At 39.3% G+C, this 19,765-nt stretch overlaps 1 protein-coding gene across 1 annotated transcript in view; it reads right to left on the bottom strand.

The window, feature by feature from the left end:
* LOC108526480 (protein eyes shut homolog) overlaps window positions 1-19,765 on the bottom strand; it is a 123,776-nt gene that overhangs the window by 22,020 nt on the left and 81,991 nt on the right. Inside the window, exons 4-5 of the mRNA XM_017867281.1 lie at window positions 9,867-10,033; window positions 8,927-9,071 (exon numbers count right to left, since the gene is read on the bottom strand). Of these exons, the coding sequence (XP_017722770.1) occupies window positions 8,927-9,071; window positions 9,867-10,033 (312 nt within the window). The remainder of the gene's footprint in view (window positions 1-8,926; window positions 9,072-9,866; window positions 10,034-19,765) is intronic.

Raw genomic sequence — 19,765 nt, forward strand, 5'->3', positions numbered from 1 at the left:
ATTTTAGATCTTTCCTGCTTTCTCTTGTGGGCATTTAGTGCTATAAATTTCCCTCTACACGCTGCTTTAAATGTGTCAGAGAGATTCTGGAATGTTGTGTCTTTGTTCTCATTGATTTCAAAGAGCATCTTTATTTTTGCCTTCATTTCGTTACATACCCAGTAGTCATTCAGGAGCAGGCTGTTCAGTTTCTATGTAGTTGTGCAGTTCTGAGTGGGTTTCTTAATCCTGAGTTCTAATTTGATTTCACTGTGGTCTGAGAGACAGTTTGTTTTAATTTCTGTTCTTTTACATTTGCTGAGGAGTGCTTTACTTCCAACTGTGTGGTCAATTTTGGAATAAGGGCGATGTGGTGCTGAGAAGAATGTACATTCTGTTGATTTGGGATAGAGAGCTCTGTAGAAGTCTGTTAGGTCCTCTTGGTGCAGAGCTGAGTTCAAGTCCTTGATATCCTTGTTAACCTTCTGTCTCATTGATCTGTCTAATGTTGACAGTGGGGTGTTAAAGTCTTCCATTGTTATTGTGTGGGAGTCTAAGTCTCTTTGTATGTCTCTAAGGACTTGCTTTATGAATCTGGGTGCTCCTGTATTGGGTGCATATATATTTAAGATAGTTAGCTCTTCTTGTTGAATTGATCCCTTTACTACTTTGTTGGTTTAAAGTCTGTTTTATCAGAGATTAGGATTACAACCTCTGCTTTTTTGTTGTTTTCCATTTGTGTGGTAGATCTTCCTCCATCCTTTTATTTTGGGCCTATGTGTGTCTCTGCACATGAGATGGGTCTCCTGAATACAGCACACTGATGGGTCTTGACTCTATTCAATTTGCCAGTCTGTGTCTTTTAATTGGGGCATTTAGCCCATTTACATTTAAGGTTAATATTGTTATGTGTGAATTTGATCCTGTCATTATGATGTCAGCTGGTTATTTTGCCTGTTCATTGATGCAGTTTCTTCATAGCATCGATGGTCTTTACAATTTGGCATATTTTTGCAGTGACTGGTACCAGTTGTTCCTTTCCACGTTTAGTGCTTCCTTCAGGAGCTCTTGTAGGGCAGGCCTGGTGATGACAAAATCTTTCAGCATTTGATTGTCTGTAAAGGATTTTATTTCTCCATTGCTTATGAAGCTTAGTTTGGCTGGATATGAAATTCTGGGTTGAAAATTCTTTCCTTTAAGAATGTTGAATATTGGCCCCCACTGTCTTCTGGCTTGTAGAGTTTCTGCTGAGAGATCTGCTGTTAGTCTAATGGGCTTCCCTTTGTGGGTAACCCAACCTTTCTGACTGCCCTTAACATTTCTTCCGTCATTTCAACCTTAGAGAATCTGACAGTTATGTGTTTTGGGGTTGCTCTTCTCGAGGAGTATCTTTGTGGCGTGTCTGTATTTCCTGAATTTGAATGTTGGCCTGCCTTGCTATGTTGGGGAAGTTCTCCTGAAAAATATCCTGAAGAGTGTTTTCCAGCTTGGTTCCATTCTCCCCGTCACTTTCAGGTACACAAAACAGACGTAGATTTGGTCTTTTCACATAGTCCCATATTTCTTGGAGGCTTTGTTCATTTCTTTTTAGTCTTTTTTGTCTAAACTTCTCTTCTTGCTTCATTTCATTCATTTGATCTTCAATCACTGATACCCTTTCTTCCACTTGATCGAATCAGCTACTGAAGGTTGTGCATGCATCACGTAGTTCTCGTGCCATGGTTTTCAGCTCCATCAAGTCATTTAAGGTCTTCTCTATGCTGTTTATTCTAGTTAGCCATTTGTCTAATCTTTTTTCAAGGTTTTTAGCTTCTTTGTGATGAGTTCGAACATCCTTCTTTAGCTTGGAGAAGTTTATTATTACCGATCTTCTGAAGCATACTTCTGTCAACTCGTCAAAATCATTCTCTGTCCAGCTTTGTTCCGTTGCTGGCGAGGAGCTGCTCTCCTTTGGAGGAGAAGAGGCACTCTGATTTTTAGAATTTTCAGTTTTTCTGCTCTGGTTTCTCCCTATCTTTGTGGTTTTACCTACCTTTGGTCTTTGATGATGGTGACCTACAGATGGGGTTTTGGTGTGGATGTTCTTTTTGTTGGTGTTGATGCTATTTCTTTCTGTTTGTTTTCCTTCTAACAGGACCCTCAGCTGCAGGTCTGTTGGAGTTTGCTGGAGGTCCACTCCACACCCTATTTGCCTGTGTATCACCAGTGGAGACTGCAGAACAGCAAATATTGCAGAACAGTAAATGTTGATGCCTAATCCTTCATCTGGAAGCTTTGTCTCAGAGGGGCACCCAGCTGTATGAGGTGTCAGTTCACCTCTACTGGGAGGTCTCTCCCAGTTAGGCTGCTCGGTGGTCAGGGACTCAGTTGAGGAGGCAGTCTGTCTATTCTCAGATATCAAACTCCGTGCTGGGAGAACCACTCTCTCTTCAAAGCTGTCAGATAGAGATGTTTAAGTCTGCAGAAGTTTCTGCTGCCTTTTTTTCAGCTATGCCCTGCCCCAAGAGGTGGAGTCTACAGAGGCAGGCAGACTTCCTTGAGCTGCGGTGGGCTCCACCCAGTTCAAGCTTCCTGGCAGCTTTGTTTACCTAGTCAAGCCTTAGCAATAGTGGACGCCCCTCCTCCAGCCTTGCTGCCGCCTTGCAGTTCCATCTCAGACTGCTGTACTAGCAGTGAGCAAGGATCCGTGGGCGTGGGACCCTCTGAGCCAGGCACCGGATATAATCTCCTGGTTTGCCATTTGCTAAGACTGTTGGAAAAGCGCAGTATTAGGGCAGAAGTGTCCCGAGTTTCTAGATACCATCTATCACGGTGTCCCTTGGCTAGGAAAGGTAATTCCCCCACCCCTTGCACTTCCCGGGTGAGGCGATGCCCTGCCCTGCTTCGACTCACACTCTGTGGGCTGCACCCACTGTTCAACAAGTCCCAGTGAGATGAACCTGGTACCTCAGTTGGAAATGCAGAAATCACCCGTATTCTGCATCACTCACACTAGGAGCTGTTGACTGGAGCTATTCCTATTCTGCCATTTTGGAATGATCTCTCAAAACGTTTTCAGAAACTAAAAGCATGAGGTACTTTCTCATGGTGGAAAAAAAAAAATGGGTTCAGTTATGGAAGGTAGAGAATATACTTTCCAACTTAGTTTTCACTGGCATTTTTACTGACAAGCACCATTCTCTGCATGCATCAATATTTTCTCCTTATGAGAGAGCAGTGATTATTTTTCCTCAGGCTTAATCTTTGTTTTCCTCCAAGTGTTGCCATTTACTATTACACACACACATAGGCCATGACCAAAATACTGTACTGACTGAAGAAATGAATGAATGCTAGATGCTTTGCAAATGAATAACCAACTAGCTCAATTAACAAAGCATGACTTCCCATGCCTTTTACAGAGTGAAATGCACTTTGCAGAAAGCAAAAGTATAAGTAGATGACAGAGTCAGGTAAGTCTGAGTTCAGATATGATCTCTCCCACACAATGGCTACATAATGCAAAGTCTAACTGAAGCTAATCTTTTTACCATTAAAATAGGGACAAAAGTAGCTATTTCATGAGTTAGGAGAAATAAATAATATAAATAAACTATCTGTGCAATGCCTATAAATTAGTAGGTCCTGGGTTCCATGCTACCATTCCACCCTCTATCACACTGTCTCAGGTATCTTCTATTTCTACATCATAAAATTGCAGATTTCTTCTTAGCAAAAATTATTGGATGCTAATACTGGATTTTTAATTTTTTTATAATCATACACAAGAATACTTTGTTAAATTACTATAACTTAATGTCTGGAAGTGTTCATTTTAAACGGTTTCTTTTTTATATGGGTAAATAAAATGTTTTTGTTATAAGGAACTATTGAAATATGTTTTCGCTAAAATGTGTCAATGCTATATTTAGAGAAACATTTAGCCAATACAAATAGCGAAATGCATTTATTTTACAGAGAAATGCTTCATGTCAGTCAACATATCATGTTTTTTAAGCAATTGGAGTGATTAAACTGGAAGACATTTGTGGAATATATATTATTTTATTATTAATATAGTAGATAAAATATAATCTGCTTGGTGTAGTACTGTGAGACAAACATTCAGTACATAATACATATATCCTGTATGTGATATGGACCCATGAGCCATGTGTATATTGAAAATTAGACTGATTAGGTACCAAATAAGTGATAGCTTTTTTTTTTTTTTTTTTTTTTTTTTTTTAACAGCAGTAAACTAACTACATTTTCCCGTATGGGCTCTTGTTTGAAGAATCTCATATGGTTAAAAAAAGGAGAGAGAAAAAAATTGAACTCGCAAGAAACTGAAAGTACTGACAGTGTTGGCTATTTTTAGATGAGAATAACTCTCCTTTACAGGTTGTTAATGAATCTCATGTCCACTCTATTCAGTTGAGTAGTAAATATTTAATAACCTTCATATCAATAAGCACTAGTTGCTGTAACACTAGAAGCTTATTTCCTGTTCATGTAAAGTCCAAAGGATGGTTAGGGTTGGCATCGAGGTGGGTTGGCAAACAGTACAGGACTATTCAGAAGATTTTCATAGGTAAGGCCTGGAAGTAGCAACTATTACACCTGCTGACATCTCACTGGCCAGAACTCAGGCACATGGTCATGCATAGCTGTAAGAGGGTCTGAGAAAGATCTGGTGGTAACAACATGTCACAAGCATGTACTGTGTGAAAGCACCATTCTAGGTGCTGGAGATCTGTTATCAGTCCATATCTTCTTTTCTTCCTTCATTCTGTGCCCAGTCTGAGACCACCATTCATGAGCCTCACTCTGAGAACTCTGCAGCTTTGTCGCAGATGCAACTTTGGAAAGCAGAGAAGAGGAGAACTGCTCTTATTAGGGCAGATAAAACAGTAAGGCACAGTGTATTTGGCAGATGTAGATTATTTAAGGTGGTTAATACCTTTATGAGCATTAAAGGTCATAGAAAAAATAATGGTTCATTATAAGCCATTTTTTAGAACACAAACAAATGGGCTTTATTATCAGTAAGGATTTGTATTTCAGATCACGAACTTTGGATTAGAGTTATTTATCAAGAGTTTATAGGAATCGGCTGTGTGCGGTGGCTCAAGCCTGCAATTCCAGCAGTTTGGGAGGCCGAGGCAGGTGGATGGCTTGAACCCAGGATTTCGAGACCATCCTGGGCAATCTGGAAAACCCTGTCTCTACTAAAATGCAAAATTAGCTGGGTGTGATGATGCAGTTCTCAAGTTCATGGAGAGTAGGCCAGACCTGGTTGAATGGCTGAGAACACCATAAAAACAGACCTTTGACCAAGTACCCTGACACTAGGATCTACTGAAAAGTTATTTTCACCAAATGAATTGTTATAACAATTTAAAGCATGTATTTTATAACTCTACTACAAGATAAATCAGCTTTGTAAGGATATGTTAGCTGGGTTTGGTGGCTCAGCTACATGGGAGGCTAAGGTGGGAGGACTGATTGAGCCCTGGAGATGGAGGTTGCAGTGAGCTGATATGGCACCACTGTACTCCAGCCTTGATGACAGAGCGAGACTCTGTCTAAAAAAAAAAAAAAAAAGTAAGAGTTTATAAAAATGTTAAAGCCTAGATCAGATAATATTTTATTGCATGATTTAATTGTAATTCTAAGGACAAATGTGATATCTTTACTCTAATTATTAAATTCAGAAAATTCCATTTGCTTTGCATCATTATGATTAATTAATGTGGTGGCTTCCACATCATTCTCAGCAAACTAACACAGGAACAGAAAATAAAACACCTCATGTTCTCGCTCATAAGTGGGAGCTGAACAATGAGAACACATGGACACAGGGAGGGGAACATCACACACCAGGGCCTGTCGAGGGGTGGGGGGCAAGGGGAGGGAGAGCTTTAGGACAAATACCTAATGCATGCAGGGCTTAAAACCTAGATGATAGGTTGATGAGTGTAGCAAACCACCATGACACATGTATACCTATGTAACAAACCTGTACATTCTGTACCTGTATCCTAGAACTTAAAGTAAAAAAAAAAAAGAGTGAGATAATTTAAAAAATATGTGGTGGCTTCCAAATCTGGGAGGCTTGTTAAAATGCAAATTTTTAGAACCCACTGTAAAGATTTCAATTCAATAGTTCTTGGGTAGGCTTCAGAAATCTGTATTTTTAAGAAGTTATATTATTCTTCAGAACCAGTAGAGATCAGCTTTGGGAACCATGGATTTATGGTACAGTTGCAATTTGGTTGTCATGGTAGAATGGTAACAATATGGCATGATTTATAATAAATAGTAAATGCTAGTTTAGAGTGGAGGGAAGGCAGACATTAAGAGAGGATCCAAGAGATGAATGATAAAATTAGGGGATCTCAAGGTCCTGAATTTTCTATAAGACTGTGGCATAAGTGGCAATTCCCAAGAAGACTCGCCCAAGATTCCCATCCTCACTAAGGACTGTGGCAGTTGACATACTTCCAGGAGTGTGCAATCTTAGTGTTTCTGTCAGAGAAAGGGCCAGCTATGTGTGTGCTATCTCAGGCTCATTGGCACACTTAAGGAGAAAATGACAGGTCTTGATGAAAACCTCTTTTTGTTCTCATCCTTAAGATACGAAGAAAAATTCCTAATAGAATGGAGAAAACAACATCAAAGGAAACCAGGAAGCATTAGACTTCAACAAATGTGCAAATATTGAAACCTATGATAGCAGGATAGAGTAATGAGTTAACATTTATTTAGTCCTTATTGAATGCTGGTTTCTGGGCTAAGCACTTAACACAATTATTTTACTTACTTGATCAATCCATAAAAACTCTATGGAGTAGGTATTTCTATTTTGCAGAGGAGAAAATGGAGGTGCAGAAAATCTAAATAACAGGCTAAAAGTTATGTAGCTAATAGGTGACAATGTCTGCATCTGAAGACAAGCTGATTTCAGAGTCTGTGCTGTTAACCTCTGTTTGTGTTGCAGGGAAAGGGGAGCAACACGTGACTGGAGCTGTGCCTCTCTCACCTTTAGCACCATCATCAGTGCTAACACATAAGACTTGCTCTAAGCCAGGCACTAATCTGTGTTCTGTCTCCATTAACTCACTCTCAGATCTACATAGCAAAAGAAGTGCTGTTATTATCCCATTTTACAGATAAGGCAGGGGGAGGTTAGGTGACTGGCCAGGTCATGAACCATATAGGTGGCAGAGGTTTAGCATGTATCTTGCAAGTTGGGATCTCGAAGCCACACTCTTATCTTTGATGCTATACTAGCCTCTCATACAGAAGAATAATCCATTTTAAAGTACTTATATAAGGATTGTGTCTATTAATAAAAGACAACAGGTTTTGATTACCCCCCTCCAGTGTCTCTGCTTCATTTAGTGGAAGATATACTTCTTTCACATTCATAGGTTTACCCATCCCTTTCATTGAATATAATGTTTCAAAAAACTCATTGATTTGTTATGCCTTTACAATCCTTTTCATACTGTTTCCTGCTGTGAAAAAAATCATTGAACTCTCTATTACAGTTAGTACAATAATATGCTCTAAACTATTCTTTAAGACACCCTTCTGAGAATCCCACTGATGACAAGTTCAAAGAAAAAGTTTCTTTGAGAGCCTTGACAAAATAATTTTATTAGAACCTGACCTTGTATTATGCTGGATTAGCTGTGTTGCTTTTATATGTTTCAAGTACATGGCCTCCTGCATTTGTGTTTAGGCAGAAGTCAGTCAAGGTTGGGAAAAGAATGCAATGAAGTAGGTAGATAACTCAAATGCCTGAAATGGTGCTTGATGACAGCTCTTGTCTCTCAGGGATCCTTATCTTTGATCCTTTACTTTTCATGGAGAGTAGGCTGGACCTGGTTGAGTGGCTGAGGACACCATAAGAACAGACCTTTGACCAAATACCCTGGGACCAGGATCTACCAAAAAGTCTATTTTCACCAAATAAATTATTATAACAATTCAAAGCATGTCTTTATTTTAGAATGCTATTACAGTATGAATCAGCTTTATAAGGAAGATCCAAGCCTGTATTCCTATTTGAACACAGGAAGACAGACTGTGGCAATAAGACAGACTGTGACTCACCCAAACACAATGTTCCCCTTAATCCCCTTGGCTTGCTCTGGCCTCTGTGGGCTACCCCTTGGTGGTATGGATGGGTTAACTGCTGTCTGTCTCTTGCCTTTTAAACTCCAAAGTTAGATGGAGTTTCAATTTTTACTGTGACTCTTTGAAGTCTACCCTGCTCAGCCTATTTTAAAAAGCACCCTGTATAAACAATTACCCATAATCCTGGTTGCTTAAAATCATGCTCTCGATTTCCATTTTCCCACTGAACTTATTGCATTATATGACTACATAATTAATTACATTTAGTGTTCCTCTCTCCAACTAGAATAAGTGCAGAAATCTTTGATTTGTCCATTAAAACATCCTAAACATCTATTGCATATGCAGTAAGTGGTCAATAAACAGTAAATGAGGCCAGGTGCAGTGGCTCACACCTGTAATCCCAGCACTTTGGGAGGCCCAGGCAGGTGGATCACCTGAGGTCGGGAGTTTGAGACCAGCCTGATCAACATGAGAAACCCTGTCTTCTGAAAATACAAAATTAGGTGGGCATGGTGGTGCATGCCTGTAATCCCAGCTACCTGGGAGGCTGAGGCAGGAGACTCGCTTGAACCTGGGAGGTGGAGGTCGTGGTGAGCCAAGATTGCATCATTGAACTCCAGCCTGGGCAATAAGAGCGAAATTCCGTCTCAAAAAAAAAAAAGTAGTAAATGAATGTTTCTGATTAAAATCAAACTTTGTTCAAGTCTGAAAGCAATCTATGTAGCTGGTTTGGGAAATAGAAGTATACTCTTTAAAATATTTTTTCCCTCAACATTTGAAATAAGTAGGTATAGTATAAAAAATGTCCATGCCTTACCTTGAAAACCATTTTTAAAATCTGCTCCATTTGGTAAGAGATCTGGAGTATATTCACTGTAGCCACCTACATAAAACTGACTGAAGACATTGAGACCAACCAGTCTTCCTGGGGCGATAATGGATTTATTTTTATGATCATCTACCTTCAAAAGGAGAAAAAAATCAAAACCTATTTAAAAAGGAATTAATTCCCCAGGGTGAACTGTTAAGATACTCTTTTGTTATTTCCCATTAACTTGGCATGAAAAATTTACAAAGACAGGGATTTTGAAGAAATATAAAACACAATACCACTCAATTTTCTGCTTCTCTGCTGGTGTCTGTTACCACGGATATATTAATATAGCAATCATGGTTTTGCATTTCAATCAAAATCAAAGTTCTTCAAAGATTAGGTGCTGGCATCCTGCTGATTCCCCTCCATTTAGCCTTCCTCCTCTTCTATCAATTCTCCATAGAACCACCAGAGTCATTTATCAAAAATTAGAAATCAACATGGTACCCACCTTCCTATTTTAAGTAAGCCCTTTGATAATATAGACCTTATCTGTCTCTAACCACTTCTCTTGCTCCCCCATCTCCTGACCTGAAAACCACACTGAACTACTTGCATTCCTTAAGCTAATACTGACCATTCCTTAAGTTAATACTGACCATTGCGTTCTTTCCTAACTCCTATTTGAAGTTATGCTCAAGCATCACCTTCTCTGGGAAGCACTTTCTGACTCCTCTCTCTCACCCTTATCTATGTTAATAATCCCTCTTATCTGTTCTCACACCACTTAATTGTAATCATCTCTCTATTTCCCTAGTTGGTACAATAGTCTGTGAACTTCGTGGATGTAGGCATCATGGGCTATTCACCTCTGTACCTTAGCACAGATCCGACAATATACTAGTGCTCACTTTGTGGAAGAGACAAAGGAATGATTCTTTACCTTCAGCCAGCCCTCTTGGAAGAACTTCCCCAGATGAACAGTGTGGACTCCAAGGCTCAGATTGAGGGGATCGCTCCTGATGCTTGCTATGCCAGACCCCAGGTTATAACTATAAACCACACTGCCATTGAGCAGGCCCACAGCCAGGAAGTCATCGCCATTCAACCCTGGAATGAGAAGATACATGGGGAAAGCTCATTGAGAGGAAATTCAGGAGTTCCGTCAGCTTTATTTTACTGACTGGTTCTGAATTACAGATCAGTATGGTAAGTTATAATACACATTTAGTCTCTTGTCAGCATTTAGGTATATGTGCAACTGGCTGTTGTTATTCCCAGCCCCAGAAACAGAGCACCAAGAATTTATGTCTTTGAAGCCATGAGGGTTCTGGTCAACCTGGGGAATGATCAATGATCACCTAAAAAGTTGAATGGGATGAAAATCTCCTTTTGTCGGATTGAAATTCAGTGTGCACTTTACAATAAGGAGAACTTCACAATGGAGTAGAACTGCTCTGGTAGCTAACAAGATTCAAAAGGCTGAGATGACGTAGCATCAGCTTTGAAGTTCTTTCTATGATTTGAGAATAGTATAAAGATCAATTTATTCTTATCATTGCTCAGAATATGTTATCATTATTCTATTACAAAAGCTCTTAACCATGCCCCATGACCATTTAAAGGTGGGTTGTTTCTGTGTTCCCTCTTCTCTCTCTCCTTCCATTAGTTCAGAGCCATTCATGAAATACAGTGAGTTCCAGGACCCAGAGCACTCAGGAGACAGTTCTTAAAGACCCACGAGACAAGGGAAGTGGTTGGGAGAGACCCAGCATTAATCACTTAGGGGAAGATGCTAGCAGTATCCTTGGTGTTATTAAGAAGCCTATATGATCAGTCGGTATATAGCAAGAGATCTGTTTACAGGAAGCAGGGACCCAAATATGTCACTGAGCTTCTGAAAGGTATGTTAGTGGGTGGGGCAAAAGAAGAATTCAATACTGAGGCTAGCAGTCAGGAAACTGAGGCAAAGACTTCTGCTTAGAGGAAGGACATAAGAACCCCCTAGAAGTAAGAGGTTTAAGCATGGGGGAAAAAGCTGAATTGAGTCCTTGACATAGAAAAAATTTATTATGAGTATGCACAGACTCCTCCATCTGCATTTATAGGAATGATGCTTTGTCTGTTGAGTGGGCTTCTATTGTTACTTTGATCAGGGTAAAGGAGAGAAAGAGCTGCAGGGATGTAGGTTTCCAGATAGGGTGGAGAGGTGGGCTTCCTGAGGCAATGGAAAGTGGAAGACAGAAATATTATTTAGAGATACTTGAACGCTGCCTCTGCTTTTCTAAAGGTTCTGCCATGGGCCCTGAGCGGGGTTACTTTTGAAAACTCTCTAGGTGAGTCTAATATACAGTCATGGTTAAGAGCAACTGTATTAAGTGGGCTACCATTGACCAAGTACATTGGGAACTTAAGGCAAGTCTCTTTCTTACTTCCTGTCATTCTGGTGATTTCTTCCCACCTGCAATGCTGCATCAGGTTAGCTGGGTTGTATATTTAAAATGGAAAGCTCAATGTTTCCGGAGAAAACATAGATTCAGGAAGGCAGTTAGAAAGGCAGAAAGGAGAAAAACCATTACTAGAGATTGGAGACAGTCTTTCAGGCAGCTGTTGGGATATAGAAGAAATTGGGAGGGGTGGAGGAGGAAACATGAGATTTTTCTGTGGGTTGCGGATGGAAATTTTTCTGAGAGCTTCTGGAGGGGATCTGAATTGTCTTTCAAATTGTCCAGGTCATTGCAATGGCGCCAGTATTGTGCCAGTTGAACCGTAAGGTAGTGGGAGGGCGTATTCGTTTCAGCTATATCCTTCTTTCCTTTCTGTCTTGTGCTCTCCTTGAGAGCCCATTTCATGCCAGGAGCATCATTATTATCCTTAGGTCCTTGATGGCCTGGTGAGGAGGAGATAGGAGTTCCATATTCCATGAAGAGCAGAGTAGAAACAAATGGGGGCAGTCATTAAGACAAGGTGAGGAGGAGGGTTAGGAAAGCAAAAAAGGTGATTTTTGAGTTTGTTTCTGAGCTCACCTAGAAAAGGACAACCAAGAGCTTGTTAGATGAAAAAAGAGGATACAGTGAAGAGTGCTGTTTAAATCAGAAGGGAGAACTTTGCAGCAACCCAGAAGGAACAGAGAAGAACAGGGTATGTTTAAGAACTGCTGGGGTCGGGTGCGGTGGCTCACGCCTGTAATCCCAGCACTTTGGGAGGCTGAGGAGGGCAGATCACGAGGTGAGGAGATCGAGACCATCTTGGCCATCCTGGCTAACACGGTTATATCCCGTCTCTACTAAAAATACAAAAACAAAATTAACCGGGCGTGGTGGCACATGCCTGTAGTCCCAGCTACTCAGGAGGCCGAGGCAGGAAAATGGCGTGAACCCGCGAGGCGGAGCTTGCAGTGGGCCGAGTTCGTGCCACTGCACTCCAGCCTGAGCGACAGAGCGAGATACCGTCAAAAAAAAAAAAAAAAAAAAAAAAAGAAGAAGAAGAACTGCTGGGACGTGGGCTTGACTTGCATTTACTGCCTGTGGCAGGAAAGGAAACTGAAAAAGGAGAAAGGGCTATATCTTTAAGGGCCTAATATGCTACAATGAATTATTTAAGTATTTTACCAGAGACTCTTGGGAATCATGAAAGGATTTTGAATAAGAGAAGTATATTAGATCTGGATGTTAGAAGAATCTCCTAGTAATGTTGAGGATAGAAATATAGAGATAAGGAGGCTCACTGGAATGTCATTCAAGTGATTCAGAAGAGGAAATGATACTGAAATACATTAAACACCTAAATAAATTAAAGTAGTGGCAGAGGGGACAGAAAAAGGAGGAGGAAATTTGCTTGTGATTTGGAAGGAAAATTTGAAAGGACAGATCAATTTGGGTGAAGAGTTGAGGAAGAGAGAAGAGTTGAGGGTGGTTCTGCAGAATCTGGCTTAAAGAACAGGTGCAGTGGCAGGGTCAGTCATGGAGTTAGGAGCCTAGGAAAGGAACAGTCAGGGGGAAAAGGCTGAATTTAGTTTACAGGTGCTCCTGCCTACAGACCTGTCCCAGGGCAAAGGACTGGGGATGCACCAAGAGGAGGGGATAAGGAGAGCCAGGGAACTAATCACCCACCAAGCAGATGATAGCATCCTATTCCCATGCCATGAGTCCATCAGGTTGCTTTCCTTTCCTCTGCTACTCCTTGCACTCTAGACTTGCCCTGAGTATCAACTCTAGTAGTGAATGATGGAGTAGATAAGAGGAAGAAAAGTAGCTTACCACCACGGCCAGTACCTAGAAAGTGACTTGGAATTGCTCTAGCGTGTTTCCAAACCGAGAAGTTCTTTACAATCATTTAGGGAATGTTTCAAAAATACACTTTCTAGAACCTGTCTTATACCACTTGCATGAGAATCTTTGAAGCTAGATCCTAGAAATATTTTATTAACAGGACAGGATCCCCAACTGTGTTTTTTTTTTTTTTTTTTTTTTTTTTTTTTTTTTTTTTTTTTTAATAAGGCCAGATTGGTATTAGTAACTGTAAGAGGGCCAAGGCACGAAACTTGTGCAGTTGCATGGGGCTTTAAGTTCCAAAGCACCCTGTTGCTTGGTTTAATGCTCTGTGTCACTGTCTTGAAATTCTTAATACTTTTATCTTTGAACTGTGTTTTGAAAGTGAAGTCCATGAAGCAACAAACATGAGTGGTAACAGAGGAGACCCATAAATACAATATGCATGTTTGCTCTTTCACATGTAAGGCTTGTGATATCCCACAAGAACAGCGTTCTCACAGTACTGGGAGTTCAGTGATACGCAAAATGAGTACATTCTAAATATATTATGTTTAATGGCTAAGTGGGGGATCTGACAGTCCCAAGAGGCCATGCTCCATTTGGGCCAGAACTTACTTCAAATGCAGGAAGAAGGGAGTGGTGGTCCAAGAAACATAAACCATCAAGGAACCCTATTATTTCATCATTATTCCTGCTAGTTTTCTGTATTAGCTAATTATATACACTGAAAATGATGACAGAGAAGAAAAGAGAAAGAGAAGAAAGTCTACAATTCCTTTTCCTCTCACTCCTACCTTACTCATCAGTAGCCAAAGGTCGAGAGTGTTGATAGAATGTGTGCATATCAGCAACTGAAATAAAGACAGTTAACTTAAATTTGTGTAATGTCTCTGGTGTTCTGTTAATAAGGAAGTACATATGTATGCATGAGCTTTGAAAGATAAATTGTGTAATTTTGGTGATTTTGCATGTGTGTTAAATACTTTTCTATTTTAAACTGGCATTGCAGAATAAAAAGGCAAACTCCCTTGTCCAAAAAGCAGGGACAAATGCGAGAAATGAGAACCACCTTCAACTCCTCTCTCTTCCTCAACTCTTCACCCAAATTGATCTGTCCTTTCAAATTTTCCTTCCAAATCACAATATTTCCTATTTTAAAGTGGCATTGAACAATATAAAAAGAATGTTAAAATTTAATATTTTAATTATTTAACTTAGAATGGCATAAATGCAAATAAAAGACATTATGATGTCTTTGTAAGTTAAGGTTAGTCATTCTAAGCTTATTCTTACTCATTCTAAGTCACTATAATGTTGAGAGATCAGTGAAGAAAGAAAAATGCTTTATAGTTTAGTATCTTTAATGGCATTTCTCCCTGCTTTTTGAACAAGGGAGTTTGCCTTTTTATTCCACAATGGGTCCTACAAATTATGTACCTGTCTCTCCTTGGCGTCATCATAAAACAAATCAGGAAATAACAAAATGAAAATGAGACCTTCCTGAACATTTGAGGCCGCTTAGAGCCTTTGTGTGTAGATGAGACACTGAAACCTGTTAGGGCAGTATGTGTGGGGTGATGCTGATGCACACATGGATGTCTGAACGTGACGTGGCTGCTAGGTGGTGGAGTCTGAATCTGAAGACATCCTGGTTCCAGAGCCTGTGCTCTTAAATACTGTCCATGCAGCAGAGAAGGAGAAACAAGTCTGAATGGGGTTGTGCCCCTCTCTCGCACCTTCAGCACCCCCTTCCCAAATGCTTCTTTCTGGGAAACAAGAAGGGATAATAATATCTCTTCAGATTATTCTAAGGATTAAGTGAGATTTAATGTGTAAGCATTAGTCCACTGCCAACCTAGCATATAGTAGGTACTCAATAAATGCATATTTCTTTCCTCTTCTCAGCAACTCTGGCCTGACCTTAACTGTGTGTGCCTGATTTCATCCCCCCATTTTATAAAGTCTGGAAAGCAGGCATTCCTGGCTCCTAGTTAACCTCTTGGGTCAGGAACAGGAGTCAGGAGTAGTATAATTTTTCTTTCTTTCTTTCTTTTGTTTGTTTGGTTGTTTGTTTTTGGCTATAGCCCAAATTGCTTCAGGGCATTGCTTTGATCCAAATAAAAATTTTTCGAGGATCAAACATGGAAATGAAATGAAATGACTTGAAGGCATCATTTTTAAACATCGATTTATATGTCTTATGTCACTTTCCTGGAATTTCTTGTAATGGGAATTTCTTGACTTAACAGCCCATAATAACATAAGCAATGGCATATTCAAACAACCACCAGTGCTATAGAATTATTTCATTCTCAAATTCAGCTTTCTATTAAACATTATTCTATGAGTAGCTTTGGGAAATATATGAGCAATTTATGTTTTTATATTTGTCAAGTTACAAAGAAACAGGTGATAATCCACATTTGTATTGTCATGTAGAAATGTTTAGCAATTGACATAGAGTTTTTTTCATGAAAAGAATTGGAACCAAGCTCACTTGGTATGCAGAACACAAACCCACAGTGAATCTTAATGAAATCAGGCTTAGCAAGATTTTTAGACAAGGCGAGAGATACTTGTTGGATATTACTTCAGAGCTGGTGCTAAGAAGGAAGGATTTTGAGAGATTATGTTGTGCAAGTAGTAAAAAGAGGAGGAAGGAAACAATAGGAAGTGACTCTACATGAATAGTAGTTAAGAGTAACAAGATCTGGGAAGTGAATAAAAATCCTTTAAAAATGCACAGGAAAAAAAAAAAAACTGGATCTCTCTTTGGCTAGAAAGAAAAGTCATACATACAGTGAAGAGTGCTGTTTAAATCAGAAGGGAGAACTTTGCCGCAACCCAGAAGGAGCAGAGAACAGGGTATGTTTAAGAACTGCTGGGGTCGGGCGCAGTGGCTCACACCTGTAATCCCAGCACTCTGGGAGGCCGACATGGGCAGATCATTAGGTCAGGAGATCGAGACCATCCTGGCTAACACGGTGAAACCCCATCTCTACTAAAAATATAAAAAAATTAGCCAGGTGTAGTGGCAGGTGCCTGTATTCCCAGCTACTAAGGAGACTGAGGCAGGAGAAGGGTGTGAACCCAGGAGGCGGAGCTTGCAGTGAGCTGAGATCCATCTCAAAAAAAAAAAAAAAAAAAAGGAAAGTCATAACTCCATCAACACCATCAAGCAGTGAGTTTCGAAGTGGGTATGTTGTGGCATGGCATTATAATGGCAACTCATAAGATTGGTTAGAGTACATCTCCTGGGGGAACAAGATGAGATGCTGTGGTCAGAATACCATCTGGCCTCATAATGCACCAAGAATAGTGATTTGTTAATGGAAGCAAGGACTTAGTCTAGGTGAAGAAGTGGATGGTGGCATTGTTAGGGATGGGAATGATGATGAAACATGGAAACAAGGTAAAGGGTGCTGCTATGAATATTCTGAAAGAAAAGTGCAAAGTAGTTGAGATGAGAATGTCAGGACATTCTAAGATGTCTCAGATGGGTTTTAAAACTTTGATGCAGGAGGTATGAGTGGTGGTGATAGTAACAGATCTTAAATATATACAACTTTGGGAGCAAATATGAAAAAATGTTTTTGTCACAAGCATATAATTATAGTTAAGTTTATGGTATTTTTTCCCTAAATTACTTAGGTCTGCTTGCAGGATTTTTCCGCAGTTGGTTTGATGTTAAACCTAAAGGTTTTACTGTGTATATTGGTAGTTCTTCAACTTGGCTGAACCTTGTCAGCATAGCCTCTGATTTAATTCACACGTATGAACAAGAAGGGGAAATCTATTATATAGGAAGGAGGAAAAGAATCAAAGGTTTCAGAGAGTAAGCCCAGGAGAAATTGTGCAAGTCAGCTTGACCTGAAGGCAAAAGAGAGAGACATAACAAGGAGAGAAAATTGTCAGAACTCTGTGGCAACCCTGAGTGCCTTATGGTAATCATTATGAAATTCTCATGAGAAAAAAACATGCCTATGAAGTAACTGTAATTAGAAGTGGTCTAATTAGTTCCACCTTGAAGGACTGCCTGGACAAGAGTAGCTAGTGGTTCAAGCCATGGATTCATTAATGAAACCCTCAAAGGAAGCATAAAACTCATTTATAAAAGATGTAATTCAAGTCTGTGCTTTGGAGAGACTTTAGAGGCACACCTGTCCTGCTGTTTCTCTTACCAATTCTCACTAATCATTGTGTGTTGTAAGTTACGAAGCTGTACGTGCTTGTGTTCTCACTTGGTGTGCTTAGGGCATACCCCAGAAATTAGAACTACTTATCTGGAAGTGGCAGGAGCTCATTCTCAAGTTCTTTACATAAGGGTTCAGAATGATTTAGAAGGTTGTTCCTCGGATTGTTCTAAAGGGGCATATTGGAACTCTAAAACATTTATATAGACAGTGCTGTGAAATTCATGTGTATTTCAGCACACTCCAGTTAACGCAGAGATTAATATTGTGACTTTTAACATCATGGAAACATGGTAATCCTCAGATGATCCGACAGTCTTTTAATTCCAATAGATTAAATTTGCTAAAGTATTTCATTTAGAAGGAAAGATTTAATAGTAAAGGAATAATAGATGTAATTTGTTATTTCTTCAAACTATTATTCTAATACGGTAAAATAGTATCATTTATTAAATCTAATTTATTCCTCTAAATATGATAATGTACTTTGAAGAGTTCAGCAAAGTCCCAAGTAGTACAAGGACGTGAGTGCTTAATCTTGGACATTTCGCTAATTTAAGTTCTGGCTGCTCACTTCCAGTTATCTCACTCTTTTGAAAATAACTGGTAAAGATAACACCTCATAGAATTGTCTCTAGGAATAACTTCAAGTGTTTTAAAAGATATTTCCAAGTGGATTAAGAAATTCTAAGTGACAAGTTAATTTTTCTTCTCCCTTCTTCCTTTCCTGTCAAGGCTGAAAGAGAAAATGTAAGAGGAGCCACAATGATGGTACTGTGGTTCTCCCACCAAAGGAATATTGCTTACAGAATGGCGCTTGATTACTGGTGGGAGTTCCCATCTGGAGGAACCTTTTGTGAAGATACTTTTGCAGCCATATTTGATTATAGTTCAAGGGCTTGTAATGCCTTTGATTTGTGAAAGAAGGAAACGATCTTTTGATTAAATATTCTTAATATAACGAAACAATGATTCTGAGACAGAGCCACCAAGATGAACCTAATTCAGTTTCAGTTGTTTTTTTCAACTGACTATGAGAGGGTATATTCAGTTTTTAGGAAGAAAGTGAAATTAGATATGAATGAAAAGTTAGATAAGTGTGAAAGGTCTTAGGAAAATTATAGAAGTTTATGCAATTTGAATCAAAACTAAAGTAAAACAAAAATATATATATCTAGGTTGATGTGTGAGAAACAAGACCCAAACGAGTGAAAGTCCTTACTACCAGAACAAGATGTATTGAATGGTATAGGATTTTAGACATTTGAGCCATTTTTATCCCATATTCAGTTACAGTCTCTACTTTAGGGGATGCTAAACTAAAATTAAGATGACTAAAGGTTTTGGATTAACTCTTAAAGAGAATATAGTCTCTGTTTATCTTAGATCTGTATAGCTCCTGTTCATAGTGACAAACTTTTGGCTTCCTGTTCCGTTCATATGATTATTCAGTTATGGATATTCTAGGGTTTTGAGAGCATTAGAACCATGTATAGCCATGACCATGATGTTTCATCATTAGCCATTGAGCACAATGGATACAATATAGTGTCTACCTCATGGGATTAAAACCATTAAAATGTAGGCAATGTAGACTGGCACTTGTTGTGGTCACATTAATATGGTGTCCTGACTTGCATCTGTGCTACTGAACAGACAGTGTGGAAGGGTTGATAGGAACAACAAATCCAGTGCTGTGCTCAGGCATACAAAAATGTGATAAAATGCATTTCTTGGGGATACATATGGCCCACATTTTTATATCTCTTGAGCAAAAGGAGGTGAGACTAGAAAAAATGGCAAATCTGTATCTCTCTTGCTGTCAGAAATGAGACTGTGAAAATAAAGGATGTAAGCACCAGTTTGTGGGTAAACTTAAATTCCCACAAGATGAAACCACATGGGCTTACTGCAAGTATAGAAGAAACTTGAAAACGTGGGCTTGTTGTTGATTGATTTGCACTTGGCCCCTTCTCTTTTTGTTCTCTGGATGTTCCCCTGTGAAATCAAGGTTACCCACTTTGAATCATCCTTAAATGTATATTCCCTCTTCAGAAATACATTTGAAAAAAGATGGGGGAAGATTTGCAGGTATCTATATATCTTTGTCATTTCTAACCCTGTATGAGTACTAGTCACATGTGACAATTTTTATGTGTTTCTCAGTCAGTTGGGAAAGTGAATAGCTTAACTTCTTTTTCAACTATTTTAAAAGACTCAAACAATTTAAAACAGACAATTTTGATATTATAATACAGGATATTTAATTCCATGAAAACCAAGATTTGATAATTGGAGGTTCTCAGGAAGAAAATTCTCACGATTTCTAGTCTTCCTGATGGCTCAGAAGGTGGAAGAGCCTGCACAGAAGTGGA

This window comes from Rhinopithecus bieti, unplaced genomic scaffold (genome assembly GCF_001698545.2).
Source record: "Rhinopithecus bieti isolate Rb0 unplaced genomic scaffold, ASM169854v2 scaffold_53, whole genome shotgun sequence".
NCBI lineage: Eukaryota > Metazoa > Chordata > Mammalia > Primates > Cercopithecidae > Rhinopithecus > Rhinopithecus bieti.